We start from the raw sequence: 17,444 nt of genomic DNA, 5'->3' as shown, positions 1-17,444 counted from the left end.
ATAAAGAGGCACAAACTATCAATACATGCAACAATATGGATAAATCTCAAAATCACTATGATGTGGAGTGCAGATTGTGAGGTGGTAAGACCCCCACAGCCTAAGAGGTATGTTCAAGGAACGACCCACAAACTGCTTCTCCTCTCTTCCTCAAACAATAGCTCTTTCTCCTTGCTCCCTGTGCCTGTATACTTTCCTATCTATTGCCAAAAAGCACATAGCCTTCTCTCCCTAAGTTAATCTTTACCCCACGTACTATGACTGCCCCTCAACCTTGTAAAATGAAAATAGTCCCACTTGCTGTCCCTGATCATTTGCAACATTGTTAGTATAGCAACCTAGTTTAGACACTATATAAATAAAGCTGTTTACATGGTTCAGTGCTGGCTGCACCATCAGCTCTGCCAGACCTCCCGGCCCCATCACTTTTATCTCTGTGTGATCTTTGTCTCTTGTGTGTCTTATTTTCTCATTCCCCACCATTCCCTCTCTGGCTTATTTACTCTTCGTGCTGGCTGGTGAAACTATGATGAGTGAAAAAATTCAAAGAGTATACATATTGTATTACTCCATTTATAGAAAATAATGCAACTGTAGTGACACAAAGCATATCAGTGTTTGCCCGGAAGTATGTATTATGGAAGGATGGATTACAAAAGGGCATAGAAAAATACAGGGTATTGAACTTTTCTTGAGCACTGTGATGGTTTCATGGGTATAAACAGTTCAAAGCCATTTAAAATACATAATTTCAACTGTGTAGATAATTGTATGTCAATGTTGGGCCAAAATAAAGCAAAGTACAGAAGTTACTTAAAGTAAAATATCATTAATTTAGTGGTTACCATGTCATTGTTGATTATCTGAATATGTGTTAAAAGTACAAAATCTTGAATTAGGGTTAAAAAAAACCCCAATCTATGATAATAGATATATAAGGGGAGTGAGGAAGACAATGGGACTGTTGAGGCCTTCATAGGAGGCTTTAGGCCTGGTAAAATTGCTTTAAATCTTAAAAAGGATATGAGGATGAAACAGGATATGACTTTTATTTTTAATGGGCAATATGTGTGTACTTTCTTTCAATATCATTTCTGTATTTTTAGACGTTACGAATATAATGAAAGATGTTGTTACTAAAGAGCCATACTAAATGAAACACATACACAAACACACACAAACCTTCCCATGAAAACTAGAACACACCTTGCAGAAATGACATTCCTATCTACAGCAGCAACTTCCTGGATATAACACCAAAAACACAGTCAACAAAAGAAAATCAAGGACTTCAACAAAATTTATAATTTTGTTATAAGAAGGTTAAAAGTACAACTCACAGAATGAGGGAAATATGTACATATCATACCATACCTTATGATGATTAATACCTAGAATACATAAAGAATCCTTAGAACTTGACAATAAAAAAAGACAACCTAAATTAAAGTTGGGTAAAGGACTTGACTAGACATTTCTCCCAAGAAGACATTCAAACAGCTGATGAAAATATGAAAAGATGCTCAACATCAATGAGTCACTAGAAAAATACAAACCAAGACCACAATAAGTAAAAATTTCATATTCACAAATTTAGCTAATGTAAAAAGACAAAAAAAATAAGAAGCACTGGTGAGGACAGGAAAGAATCAGAAGGCTTATGTATTGCTAGTGGTAATATAAAATGATGCCACCATTGTAGCAAACAGTTGGCCTCTCAGAGAATTCCATATATATAATAGGTATTTTACATGTATGAAGATCTGAAAGCAAGAACTCAGGCAGATAACTGAATACCAATGCTCATAATAGCACTGTTCACAACTGCCAAAAGATAGAAACAACACAAATGTCCATTATTAGATAAATAGATAAAACAAATTGTAGTATATGCCTATAATGGACTATTCAACCTTAAAAACGAATTCTAATCATATATACATTATTACATGGAAGAACCATAACCAGATGTCCAATCTTATTTAAAAGAAATAAGGCAGATACAAAAGGACAAATACTAAGTGATTCCCTTAAGGAAAGTACCTAACGTAAACAATTCATAGACATTGCAAGCAGAATATAGATTACTATATGCAGAAGCTGACAGGATGGGAAATGGAAAGCTATTGGTTAACTGATAGAGAATTTGTGTTTGGGATGCAAAAAGTTTCTTAAATGGATAGTGGTAATGGTTGCCATCATATTGTGTATGTACTTACCACAGTTGAATTTTATACTTAAAAATGGTTAAAACTGTATATTTTATGTAATATATGTTTTACCAATATAAAAAAAGGAAGTAGAGTTCCTTGGTGACATGGCTCATGATAGAATTTGAGCAGAATAATCAGAAGACAGGCCTAGAACATTTCATGATGCCAAAAGATAAGGGAAGAGCTCAAAAAATAATGAGGGGACATTGAATGAATACAGAATATTACTTTAAAGATATTACAATAGTAAAATCTTAGATAATTTGAGTAACAATCAATAATGATGGTAATGGTTTATAATAAAAAATATAGTAAATATTCGTAAGTGCATAATGAAAAATAAATGACCAATCAGAGAGACGATAGCTCTCTATAGAATACAATCAATACATGCAGAATGAGGAATACAGAAAACTGCCATTAAGCAAACAACACAGACTTGTCCCAGACAGGACTCATCACTGGAGACTAAAACTGCTTCGTCACTGCAGGCTAAACACTGCCCATGCAGCGGACAATGTGTGATAAATACGAATATGTTTCCACAGATTGAAAGTATTTTCCAACAAGACACTAATTAAAACAAAGAGATAAAATAGTAACCTGACAATGGAGAAACTTGGCAAATAAAGCTTAACTAAGAGATCAAAGCTGACATCGGAAATAAGAAGACATTTATTACCAGGTAACGTGTACCTCCTGATATGATTCACTTCATATGAAGTGAGGACACTTCAGCACTTTTGAGGTATTCTTTCCAAAAATGTATATACTCATGAGAAAACATCAGGTACAACCCAAAACCGGTCTCTTCAGAACTGTCCAGGTCACGAAAAGACAGCCTGATAAACTGGCACAGACTGGGGAAGACAAGGGTAATGTAAAATGAATGTAATATCTTGTATTGGTTTGGGGCACCCCAAAAGAATATTAGTGATAATTTGGCAAACTCTGAATAAGTTTTATAGACTAATTATTAGTACTGCATTAATGTTAATATTCTAGCTTGGTAATAATACTAAGATTATTAAACTGTTAACATTGGTATAACCTTGATGAAGGGTATACAAAAATACTCCATACTATATTTCAAATTAACTGTGGTCTAAAATTAATTAAAAATGAAAATTTAAAGAATATCAAGCACATATATATAAATTTAAGTAAAATATCTTTAATACCTCTATAAGAACAATTACAGTATTTTAATTGGGATAAATGTAAACGAAGATGCACAAATACACATGTGGAACACACTCACACCACATTCATGAATTTGAAGACCCAATATCATTAAGATGTCAATTGTTCCAAATAGATTTACAGATTCAATGAAGTCACAACCAAAATCCGATAGTCATTTTTATAAAAATTGAGAAAATGATTAAAAAATCTGAATGAAGAGGAAAGGTCCTCATAATAGATAAGGATGTATCTTATCAGAGATTAGAATTAATTAAAAATACTATACAACTGGTATGGGGTGGAGAATAACCATAGAAACATCTAACTGAATAGATAATTAAATGTAGTATTGGATAAATGATTTTTTTTCAATAAACAGTACAGACAACTGAGAGTGAGTATTCTATATGAAATAAAATTAGACTATTAACTTTGCCTCTATACAAAATAAGTACCTCAAAATACATCATTTATTCAAGCCTAAATCTAAGACTCACACTTGATTCTTTCCTTTCTTCCATCTGCTTTTATCAGTCATGAAAAATTTTTCTTAATTGTGCCTCCAAAACATACTAAATCTATTTATTTTCTCCATTGTCACATCCAGTATTCAATTCTTAAACATGCCTGCGTACTGCTATTGTGTGTTTTGACTGCTTCTGAGTGAAATCTTCTTTGACAATACAATTAATGTAGTCCCCAACCTCAGCCATGTTACTCTGCATAGTGACTAGTTTCCATTTGAACCCACACACTCAGTTTTCTGCCCTATTATCTCTAGAAGATAACTTCTTTAGGTTCCATCACCCAAGCTCCTTTCCTCTGCGTTTGGCCAAAGGGAGGCTGCATCAGAGGACTGCAGGGCAAGCTGAGGGCAGTGGCATTCATCTGTAGCACCAGCCAGTGGGAGCAGGGGGCTGAAGCAGGTGAAGCAGGAGACAGGAGGATCTGTAGGGCTCAGGAGCTGGACACCAGGTTGAGCAACTTTGGAAGAGCTCATCTTTAAAAACAGAAATATAAAAAGAGTGTGGGGTATGGCATTTCTTCCCCTCTGCCTCCTGGCCAATTTCCTGGCAGTGGCTGAGCCCCACATGCTCCCACTCCAGCTCTCACAAGGCTGCTGTGTCATTCGTTCCTCAGTTTGCTCCTTTCAAACCTAGGAATGGTGACTGCTTCATAATTTTGTAGTCATAGATAGCTCAACATCCCTGTTGATCCCCTTAGCCCTGCCTACCCTCTGCTAATAGGACCCTCATTAAACTCTATTCACAATACTAGTGACTGGGGCTACTCTTTTCTGTTTAAACCCTGACTGATACACTAGTATATCTTATATCCTGTGTAATGTTCTTCACTGTGCATATAACCACGTTTAATTGCTTTGTTCACTAATCTGTTTGTTTATAAATAGTTTGACCAGCTAAAATGTAAAGACCAAAGCAGCAACTTCTTCCGTGGACTCAATGTGCCCCCCCATGCTGACACATAGTAAGTATGCCACATATTTCTAAATTCTATTTCTGGTTGATATAGATAATGATGACATCAGTGTTATAATAAAAGTATATATATATATATATGGTTGATATATAAAATGATGACATCAGTGTTATAATAATAAAAGTATTTATGAGTTGCTGAAAGGAGAAATTATCTCACAAGAAGCCAGGGTTTCATTATAGAAGATTTACAGCAAAGAAATAAGATGATTACATTTGAAATTTAGAAGTATGGTTGGAAGGAATGGGGACTAAGGACTGAAGAGGGGAAAAACTAAAGGGACATAGGTGCAATGAACACAACATCTGTGTCCCCTAAAAATTCCTATGCTGAAATCTCAACCCCAAGGTGATAAAGTATTGGAGACAGGGACTTTGGGTGGTGATTAAGTCATGAAAACAGAGCCCTCATGCGTGAGATCAGTGCCCTTGTAAAAGAGATCTCAGAAAGCCGCCTCACCCTTTCCACCATGTAAGGCTGTACTGAGATGACCACGGTCTATGCACGAGGAAGAGACCCCTCACTAGACATCACATCTGCCAGTGCCTTGATCTTGGACTTCTCAGTATCCAATACTCATTTATATACACGTGTATCTGTATGCTTTTCCTTTCTATTGTTCATTATCCCTTCTTTTGTGACTATGTTTATCTAGGATCATTTCTAAGTACCTGAAAAATTCCTTTAGTACTTTTTGAGGTATGGCTCTGCCTATGACAACTCTCTCATACACTCTCTAGAGGTGTTATTTGCTGTCATGTATATGGATATTTCCATTGGGTATAGCATTGTAAGTTGGCTGTTGTTTCATTTCAGCATATAAACATGTCACCTTATTGCCTTTAGGCATCCATCATTCATTTCCACAATTTCCTTCTATCCAAGATTACTGCCCCTTGAATTCTGATGCCCTTACAGTTCACCAATGTCTTCAATAGAATACATAATTTTTATTTTTTATGTGACTCTTCTAGTTTTCTAATGAGAGCTTTTGTCTGCTCTAAGCTACCTTCACCATAGCCAGAAGCAGCCTTTTTTAAAAAATTTTGACTGAGTAAATCTTTGTGATATTGTTAATTCTCCAACATATTTAAGACATCTTCATTCAGTTTTAATCAGATGAATTGTCCTAATTACATGGCCTGCTTTTACTGGAACTAAATTTATATTTTTAAAGAAAACCTGGGCAATCCATACTGCTAATCCATAGGATGATTTTTTAATTATTTATAGCATTCTCAAAAATATAGTGATCCAAAATAAGAACCATGCCTTTGTGGGTCTAAAGAGGAGATGCATCTTATTTTATGTTGATAATAGAATTATTTAAATATATGAAGTGAAAAGAATGCCAGAGAAGAAAATTGTGTTTCTTATCCACTGGTATAAAATTAAAACAATGGTTCAGGTTTCCGTGCCTGAGTGGGAGATATTTACAGAGTCTAAAAGACCATATTGAAAACTTTTGTGTCTACTAAACAATTCACTTTCCCTGAATTAAAATATAAAGTATAAAAGTATATTTTATTTATAAAACCATCAAAGGGTGAATAAATACTTGAACCTATAACCTAATCATTTCTGACCACTGATAAAGATACTGTGTCATTATAAAAGGACTTCCTGCTGAATTTTTCATGTGATTCCCTAAAGGCTTGAATGAGCAATAGCTCATCTTTTTCATAAAGAAAATGATAGAAAAAAAATGTGTTAACTATTATTGAGCATATTCAATTCACAATAATAGATGGCAAATATCCTGCTGGCTCAATAGAGGACAGGCATTGTACTTTCTTATCAATACAAATATTCAGACATTCTGTGTAAGCATTATCTTGTGAACTCTAACACTCAGGAGTCTCAGAATTTAATGTGCATTGGAAGCCCCTAGGCAGCTTATTATAAATGTTGACGTCTGACTCATGCACACTGAATATAGTTTTGAGAAAATCTTCAAGGAATTATGATACACTTAAAAGTTTTAAGACCACTGCCATAGTTTAAAAAGAGAAAAAAAGGAAGGGAGAATGGGATGTTTGTGTCCAAAGGATGTTGTTTCATCTATAAGTGTCTTTTTTAAATTAATGGTCATAAAATGGGTAAAGATGAATATATAAGATATACAAAGTTTCCTAGAATATTAGAAATTATAGAAATTGCAAAGTAAAACATTTCAGAATCTGTGTTTTAACAAAATTCTATCAGAAACAATTTAATATTTATCTTGCCTTAAGTTATAGTATCTTTAGAATTTGTGAAATTATGAAATATCTATAATTCACAATTAAAACTTTCTCTAATGTCAAAATGATTGACAAAATGATGTATATAGTAAGCTAAACATAAAGTTACTGAGATTTTTACATTAGATATTAATTTTAAAATGCTAAATGAATTAGGGAAAGGAAAAATAATAGAGGTACAAATGTTAAGTCTCCACTAATTTATAATAAAGCATCTTTGTCTGCCATTTCAAATGAGTAAAGAAAGACATCCAAAGAAAAAGAACAAATCCAGGGTCCACCTAACCTATTACCAAGAAGGCAAATAAACTTCCCTTGTGTAACAGAATAATAATAATGCCTTTTCTCAATCTACTTTGTAGTGTGTGGTGTCTCTTCATTCTGGAAATAAGTCATTTTATAAAATATCATGTTAGTTGTATGATCTTCTACCTAGAATTGTGTTTCACACTTGAATAAACTTAAAGTTCATTTAGTATGTTAAATTTTGACTTGTAACTAGTATTACATTTTAAAATACAGAATAATTAAAATAGTATTTTATATTGTTTTTCAATTTGAAGAATGATTTAAATATCATTTTGAGTAGACTACACTGTTAAAATTATAGCGATGGCCTTCTGTAATACAGATAAATTTCCTCTATGTAGTTGGAAGCCAAATGTCACACTGAATTTAATTAGCTCTCTTCACAAAAGGGAATTCAGTCTCACTTAATAGCCTACAAAGATGGTAATAGCACTAAGATTATTCTAAATTAAAATATTAATAAAAATTATAAATTCTCCAGTGCTAAACTACTCTGACTTGTTTATACATTCTATGCATGAAAAATTTCAAATGTATTTCATAAATATGTACAATAAAAAAATAAAAAATTAAAATATTTATTGTAAAATGGTACAAAATGAAATTTAGTGGATCACTAGCTTATAAGTTTATTAAGGAATGATAATCAGTCTATGATATAAAAAATATAAATTTTATTTAACTAAAATTCCATCCTGAAACTTGATATTCACCCATGCTCTTGCTTAGAAAGTACCTACTGTCTGGGTAGCCTTCAAAGCTTTTATCTCAACTACATTAAACCTCTATGAACTATCCTATTTCTAACTCAGTTTTCTTTATAGAATGTTCCTTTCCTACTCATTCAGGCAGTTTAGCAGTCTCTTATTTCCTAATTGTTTCATGGACACGTCTTATATATATCTAAACTCTGTGGACAGAGACCATATATTTGGGGAAATAAAATAGTATTTCAGAGGCAGAAAACAAATTTTGGGATTTTATGTATAAGTTCTCTTGTGTTCTTATAAGTTCTGTTGACAGGAATAAAACAATTACTCAATGAACTTCATCAAACCTGAATATTCTAAGTATTTCATGCTAAAATTAGAGAACTTTGCAATTGTGTTATTACCCAAACTTTTACAAATATGAAAAAAAAATTAATGGTAAAATTATTTGAAATTCTCAAAGATTCAAAACTATGATTTCACTTGAAAGAGATGTTTAATAATTTCAAAATTATTATAATTAATGAGATGCAAATATGTTAAATAATTTTAATTTTAAGTATTTATTGAATAAAAAATATAAATAAATGAACCCTGTAGTCAGCTAAACTACAAGGTTCAATTTCTTTACTTAGTATTTCCAGGCTTTTTTCATCATTATCTGTGCTCTATAGTGATAGATTTACTAGATATGTGTACATGTGTGCGTGTATATAAACGACTGATTTTAAAGTAGTTATAAAGTTGGCATTTGAAAGTGCTTTAATTACTGCATTTGTATTATAATTCCTAAAATATTTTTTTAGTACGTTTTGTCAAAATTCCTGTATTTAAACAAAAAGAAAATAAGGAAAAATTATAAAGCAAAATCTAGCTAAATCAACTAAAGCAAAGGGAAAAGAATATTTACTACTCTTATTATATAAAAAGGGTTTTAATCTAGCTTAAATTGTAGAAAGAAGTAAGAAAAGAACAATTGCAGAAGACTGAATGAAAACAATATTGTTTTGTTAAAGAGTGAATGTAACAAGGATCCTTCCAAAAAGCATATTGAAATTTAACTTACGTGTGGTCGTGTTGGGAAATGGGGTCTAGTGGGAGATGGTTGTGTCAAAAGGGCAGCTCTCCATGAATAGATTAATGCCCTCCCATAGGAATGAGTGAGTTCTCACTCTCTCAGCTGGTTGTTAAAAGTCTGGCACTTCGGGCAGTGCCTGTGGCTCAAGAAGTAGGATGCCAGCCACATATACTGGAGGTGGCGGGTTCAAACCCAGCCCCAGCCAAAAAGTTGCTAAAAAAAGAAAGAAAGAAAAAGAAAAGTCTAGGACTTCCCTCCTCTCTTTTGGTTCCTCTCTTACCATATATGTGATCCCTGCACACGCTGATTCACTTCACCTTCTACTAGAAACAGCCTAAGGCCATAACCTGATGTCCAATCTTGAACTTTTCAGAGTTAATATGCAGAATGATGACTCAATTCCAACCTTACTTTTTAAAAAACATATTAATCAATCTCAGGTATTCCTTTATAGCAATACAAAAAAGACTAAGACAGGTACTAATTTAGTAATATTAGAATTTTGGTTTTTTTTTTTTTTTTTTTTAGAGACTCACTTTATTACCCTCGGTAGAGTGCTGTGACATCACAGCTCACAGCAATTTCTAATTCTTAGGCTTAGGCGATTCTCTTGCCTCAGCCTCCTGAGTAACTGGAACTACAGGAGCCTGCCATCATTCCCGGCTATTTTTTTTTGTTGCAGTTTGGCCGGGCTGGGTTTGAACCCACCACCCTCAGTATATGGGGCCAGCACCCTACTCACTGAGCCACAGGTGCCACCCAAAGTTTTTAAAAAGTATTTTAAGACTGAAAATTGAATGGTCCACTCAACTCAATAACAGAAATGCAAAGGATGAATCCTTCTACTCAACCTGAGTCAACAGCCTCTACAGAGCTTATAATAAGCATGGAGAAGAATGAATGTCAGACCCTAGAGAGCTAGAAGGAAATGGAAAAGACACTGGTAATAAAATAATTCAAATACTCATTTCAAGAAGGAAAAGGAAGTCACAAAGATACTTACTCCACACTATATAAGCCTAAACTCATCAGTAATAGATTCTAAAAGATATATCATTTGGCTCTCTTTAGGGGAAGTAACTCTAAGTTATTCCTAACTATTATTTGTTTCCTCTCAGATAACTTCCTAATGCTCCTGAACTCTCCTTGCTATTATATTAATACCATGGCCCAAATTAAACTTGACTTTATCTTTTCATCTTCATATTCAGTCTTTTTAAATATACTACTTCAAATAAAGAACAGTAAAAATAAGTGAGACAGATGTTCATTGAGGCTTAATGAAAATAAGTGAATTTTCATTAATATAAAACAAGAAATCATATTCATTACATACCACAGCACTCAGGACATTTGGGATGTTGCAGGACATTTATTCCATAACCTGGAAAGCAGCGATTAATCCAAACCATTTGGAGAGTACCTTCAATATAGTATATTTCAGGCAATGGCTCTGCACGTCTGCCAAGAACCTCTACTTGTTGATTAAAAAATCTCTCTATGAGATTTTTAGCCTAAAATATAACAATTTGAAAATTTGTTAGCCATAAATAAATGTAACACAGATGCATATGGATAAAGAGTTCAAGTATCTTGTATATTATATCCCTTCCATGACAATTTCTATAAATAATATAAAAATGTTTTTCAATATATTATATTCAACATAAATATATGATTTTTGTTCTATCACTCAATTACTTATAAGATTTTCACAGTTTAAATGGATTTTTGTGCTTTCTGTTAAACTCTAGGGAAACTGTTGCTTTTCAGTTGGTCAAACACAAATTCTGGGTAATGAAGTGCTTAAGAAATAATTAGACACAGGTTGAGCACCCCTAATCCAAACATCTAAAGTATGAAATGCTCCACAAAACAGAGACCCCGACACTATGGATCAAGTGGACCTGACAGACATGCAGAACATGCCACCCAACAGCACCAGAATATACTGTTCTCTCAAGTGTGCAGGGAACATTCTCTAGATAGACCATGTGTACAGCCACAAAACAAGTATTTATTAATACAAGTGGTTGAGATCACATAAAATATCTTTTTCAATCACAATGGAAGCTAACTAGTAATTAATGGCCTAAGGAAAACCAGACCTCCATACATGGATTAGACAGCACATTCTTAAACAACCAAAGAGTCAGAGAAGAGATCACAAGGGAAACTTATAGGAAGTGGTGAAGCCACAGTATGGGAACTTACAGCTACAAATGCCAACATTTACATAGAAAGCTCTCAAATAAATAACCTATCTTGAGAATTAAGGAACTAGAAAAAGAATAACTTAAATCTACCAGAAAAAAGAAAATAAAAAAGATGAGAGCAGAGATAAATAAAATAGAGGACAAGGACATAAGACAGAAAACCAACCAAAACAAGAATTGGCTTTTTGCTAATTTCTCACATCACTGTATTGTGTGCAAAAAGCATATAATATATACTTATTTTTTTTCTTGCAGTTTTTGGCTGGGGCTGGGTTTGAACCCACCACCTTGGCATATGGGGCCAGCGCCCTATTCCTTTGAGCCACAGGTGCTGCCCAGAATTGGCTTTTTGAAAAAAAAAATCAATAAAAATGATAAGCATTTAACCAAATTAAGAAAAAAAAAAAGAAGATGCAACTAAAAACTAAAATCAGAACTGAAAGGAAATACATTACAACTTACTTTACAAAAATAAAGAGTTATAAGAAATATGATATGAAATTTTGCCTCTTCTATTCACAATTCTGCTGGAGTGCTGGGCATGGCAATCAGGCAAGAAAGGGAAATAAAAGGAATATAATAAGAAAAAGGAAGGTTAAAATTATGTCTATTTGCAGATGACTGGATATTACATATAGAAAAACTATTACGATTTCATAGAGAAAAAAGCTAGAATAAATGGTACAACATCAGCACGTACATAATAGTTGCTTTTCTATACACTAAAAATAAAATACCCCAAAAGAAAATTTTAAAAATCATTCATCTATAAAAGCATCAAAAAGAATAAAGTACTTAAGAGTAAATTTAACCAAGGTGGTGAAAATTATTCCAAAAATTATGTTACTGAAGGATATTTTAAAAAATACAAATACATGAAAAGACATCACACATTCATGAATCAGAATTTATGTCATACAACCCAAAACTATCTACAGATTTAATGTAATCCCTATGAAAATCCTAATGGCATTTTTTGTTTTAAAATAGAAAAGCCCATCCTAAAATTCATATGCAATCTCATGGAACTATTAATAACCACAAAAATCTCACAAAGAACGACAAAATTGGAAGTCTCAGACTATTTGATTTCATATCTCTATATAAAGCTACAGTACATAAAATAGTGTGATACTGGCATAAAGACAGATATGAACACAAATGGAACACAGAATCCAAAACTACATGCTCACGTACATGGTCAAAATGATCTTTTAATATAATCTATAAACACCATGATGAAAAGATGAATGCTTCCCCTTGAGCTAGAGAACAAGGAAGGATGTCTGCCCTCACCATTCTTATTAAACATAGTACTGAATATTCTATCCATTGCAATAGGCCAAAATAGTAAATAAAGACACATAAAAAGTAGAAAGTACATTGTAAATTTTAAATACTTCATCATTTTCTTGACACTTCAACATCTCCCTGATTAGGTTTTGAGTACCCAATATAGCTGGCCTGGCTGGGAGTTCAGCTTCCCCCAGATCCCTGCCCAGGTGCCCCTCTTGCCGTAAGGCACCTCAGGCACCTATCCGTAAGGTCTCTCATTCACTCGCTTTCTTTCCTCTTGCCCCCCTTCTCTGAGCTCCTCATCGGCTCAGGTGAGATTACTCTTTGGTGGTCCCTACCACATAGTCTCCTGCTTACCATGCTCCTGTCTCATGAACCTGTGAGCACTGTAAAATCTTTAATTGCATATGCCTCTCAGAATGTAACTTCTGTGGCTAACATGAAATGACCCTTAAAGATCCCAAAAGGGAGACCCACTCCCCTATTTATACATGATAACAGGAAGGAAAAAATAAATGTTCCAATTTAAAGCTGACATGATTGACAATATAGCAAATCTCAAAGAATGTTAAAAACCTTCCATATTTAAAAATTCCTTGAATAACTGAATTTAGCAAGTTCACAAGAAACACTATCAAAACATAAAAAATTTCATTTAAATATACTCACAAGGAAGCCTTGAAAACCAATATGAAAACACAATACTCTGAAACACTTCGAAAGAAAAGAAAATATTTAGGTACAAACTTACTTAAATGTGTATAGGATCTATAGCTGAAAATTACAAAACACTGATAAAAGAAAATAAGAAGATATAGAAAGATATCATCTTGTTTGTGGATTAAAGGAATCAGTATAGTAAAAGTGTGAGTTTTCCCCAAATTTATGTATAGGTTTAACATAATCACTATCAAAATCCCAGAAAGATTTTTGTAGACATATACAAGCTTATTCAAAATATATACAAAGAGGTAGAACCCTAAAATAGTTAAAACAATCATGACAAAATAAGACTACAGTGGGATATATTTAACTACAATGGTCAAGATAGTCTGAAATCAGGACAGGCTTCAACACAGAGATCAATAGAAAGGAATAGGGGACTCCAAAATAGACCCATACAAATGGGTTCAATTGTATTTTAATGAAGGAGAAAAATCTATTCAATGGAGAAAAAACCCCACATTTTCACCAAGTGATTTTGAAACAACTGGCTATCCACAGATAAAATAACAACAAAATAACCTTTAGCTAATCTCATGCCATATAAAAATTACCGTGTTTTCTGTGTATAATGTGCTCCCCTGTATAATGTGCGTGCACATTTTTTTAATCCAAAATTCAGGAAAGAAATCTTTTGTTTTAATTTTTTAAAGGCAGGCAGAAGTGGCCTTGCTGTGACGCCTCCTTCTCTCACAAAAGGTGCAAGATGCAGAGTGGAAGCCAAGAGTGAGCCTGGTGGCAGGTGGGAGTGGTCCAGACAACCTGAATGCTCAACCTCCACAACTGTCTACTTCTAGCCAACTCTTAACCCCATATTCTCTCATTTCATGTTCCCACCCATGTCTGTCAGTGAGCACATGACCATAACAGGCTTATTTCCAGGAAGCTGAAGTGAGGGGACTGGGCCACCTCATCCCTTGCCCAGTCTCCTGATGGTGGATCCCTGTCCTTCTGGGCTGCCTCATTTCTCAGGCAGCTGGGCCCATTCTGAGGCCCCTGGGATACTCTAAGGAAGAAGATCCCTGAGCTGGGGTCTGGGAGACTCAGATTCTGAGACCCAGTGCTATAGTATCACAGTCCCCCTAAAGTTTGTCTCTGCAAAGGTACCTGGCACAAAATCTCACGGGTATCTGAGCCCATAGGTTTTAAACTTGAGCATGGAACTTCTCTGAACCCCATGCTCAAATTTAAAGTTAGCATGTTAAATTTGTGATGTTAACCTGGTACAATTTCCCAAACTTGCCAGTAGGAAGAACCACCTAGGAGGGTTTATTAGCAGAATGATACCCAAGTCTTTCTCCTGGAAAGCTGATTCATTGTACATGGATATGGTTCAGGAATCTTATTTTAAACAGTCTTGCAGCTGATTTGCAGAATTTACAAGTTTGAGAAAGACTGGTGTCATTTATTCTGACATTACTGAGAGACCAAGGTCTGCATGGCTCAAGGAGGCCATGGTCTAATCACTAAATAGAAATGTAAATGCCGAATACTTCACTGGGGTGTCATCAAGGAAGGCTTTCTCCTCAGAGCAGTGTCCCAGGGGCCTCAGAGTGGGGCCAGCTGCCTGAGAGATGAGGCAGCCTGGGAAGGGCAGCAATTGACCACCAAGCAGGGCTGGCCCTGTCCCCTCACATCAGTACCCTAGAAATAAGCCCACTGTGGCCATGTTCTTACTGACAGACATGAATGGGAACAGGAAATGAGAGGATGTGGGAACGAGGGTGGGTTGGAAGGGGATAGTTGTGGGAGGGTGAGTATAGGTGTTGCCTGGACCACTCTAACCTGCCAGATGGGCTCGCTTCCAACTTCTCTGCAGTTGTTGGCTCTGCACCTGGCATCTCTCCCAAGAGAAGGAAGCACCACTGTGTGAACCTCCTTTCAAGAAACTCCCAATGCTAACCGTCATGTTATTGTCAGCTGCATGCCTGCTTCCAACATGGCGGTGTGGTGGTGTCAGCATGATTAACCTAGGGAAGGCTGGAGGCTCCTGCAGCTGCAGTGCCTGCCCAGTGAGGTGGTAGCTGGGAAAAGGAGTAGTGTTGGAGGGAGGGGTATGATTACCATATTCCAGGATTTTATTTTACATAAGGATATTGCTATTATTTTCTAGAGTTCTACCATTAATACATAAGCATACATAAGAATTAAAAATTTATATAGATATGGAATTAGTACTACCCACATATAAAACATATCCTTATTTTTCCCTCAAAAATTTAGGCAAAAAAGTGTGCATCATACATAGCGAAATATGGTAACTCAAAAATGATCATAGTTTTTCATGGGAAATGTTAAACTTAAAAAACATGGGCCAAATCTTTAAGATGTAGCACTATGCCAAAAGTTCTTAGATTTGATACCAAAAGCACAATCAATAAAAAAAGGGAAAATCTATACTCTCCATCACATAAAAATTAAAACTATTTTCTCAATGAAAACCCATCTAAAGATAAGGAAGAGATAACTACAGTTTAGGAGAAAATATTTACAAATAACATATTTGTAAAAGGACTGTTATCTAGACTATATGAAGTGTTCTAAGATCAATATAATACAATTAGAAAATGTAAATAATAATATATTAGAAAATGAACAAAAACCATTTCACCAAAGAAAATTTACAGGTAATAATAAATAAGCATTTGAAAAGATGGTTAACTAAAGAAATGCAAATTAAAATACAATGGGGAAATGCTACACTACTATTAGAATAGCTAACATAAATAATGGTAATGCCACCAAATGGCAATAAAGATGTGGAGAGACTGAATTACTCACATATTGCTGATGGTATTATAAAGTAAATATAATATGACCCAGAATTAATGTCCCCAAATGTTAATTTTACAGGAAAACCGGTGCATGAAAGTTTACTGAAGCTTTAATTATAACCGTCAAAAATTGGGATCAAGCCAGATATCCTTCAAAAGGGTAATGGTTAAACAAACAGTGACACATGCACAATCATGGAATACTACTGCATAATACATGGAGCAAACCACTAATATATTTCCAATCTTGGATCCTACAATTCCACTATTAGGTATATACCCAGAAGATAAAAAAATCACATTACAATAAAGATGTTTATATCAGAATGTTTATTGCAGCCCAATTCGTAATTGCCAGGTCGTGGAAGAAGCCCAAGTGCCCATCAATCCACGAATGGATCAATAAAAAGTGGTATATGTACATCACGGAATACTATGCAGCCCTAAAGAAAAACGGAGACTTTACCTCCTTCATGTTTACATGGATGGAACTGGAAACTGTTCTTCTTAGCAAAGTATCACAGGAATGGAAGAAAAAGTATCCAATGTACACAGCCCTTCTATGAAACTAATATATACTTCTCAAATGAAAGAAACAACTTAAGTCTAGCCCAAGAATATGGGGAGGGGGTGGAGAAGAGGAGGGGAGAAGGGTGGCTGTGTGGTGGGAGGGTGACCGGAAAGATCACCTATATTTCTGTCTAACAAGGGTACAAGTGAACTTTTCAAGAACTAGAATGTAAATGTTTTGACACAATGACTATGCAAATGACATGAAATTTATGTGAACTAGCTTGATGAAAGTATTTCAAAATGTATATGAAAACACTACACTGTACCCCATGCTTGCATTAATGTATACAGCTATCATTTATTAAGCTGGTTCGCATAAATTTCATGTCATTTGCATAGTCATTGTGTCAAAACATTTATATTTTAGTTCTAGAAAAGTTCACTTGTACCCTTGTTAGACAGATATATAGGTGATCTTTCCGGTCACCCTCCCACCACCCAGCTGCCCTAGTCCTCTCCCCTTCCCCGCCCCCTCCCCATATTCTTGGGCTAGAATTAAGTTGTATCTTTCATTTGAGAGCTATAAATTAGTTTCATAAAAGGGCTGTGTACATTGGATACTTTTTCTTCCATTCCTGTGATACTTTGCTAAGAAGAACATTTTCCAGTTCCATCTATGTAAAC

The 17,444-nt window shown here is 34.6% G+C and overlaps 1 protein-coding gene across 3 annotated transcripts in view; it reads right to left on the bottom strand.

The window, feature by feature from the left end:
- Nucleotides 1-17,444, bottom strand: part of ZPBP (zona pellucida binding protein) — a 189,023-nt gene that overhangs the window by 30,224 nt on the left and 141,355 nt on the right. For all 3 annotated transcript variants that reach the window (XM_003797745.2, XM_023517865.1, XM_023517866.1), the window contains one exon: nt 10,575-10,752. In XM_003797745.2, coding sequence (XP_003797793.1) covers nt 10,575-10,752 — 178 coding nt within the window. The remainder of the gene's footprint in view (nt 1-10,574; nt 10,753-17,444) is intronic.

The sequence above is a fragment of the Otolemur garnettii genome, unplaced genomic scaffold (assembly GCF_000181295.1).
Source record: "Otolemur garnettii isolate 467f Iridium unplaced genomic scaffold, OtoGar3 scaffold00123, whole genome shotgun sequence".
Classification (NCBI taxonomy): Eukaryota; Metazoa; Chordata; class Mammalia; order Primates; family Galagidae; genus Otolemur; species Otolemur garnettii.
The sequence above is the reverse complement of the archived record's forward strand: the minus strand, read 5'-3'. Positions and strand labels throughout refer to the sequence as shown.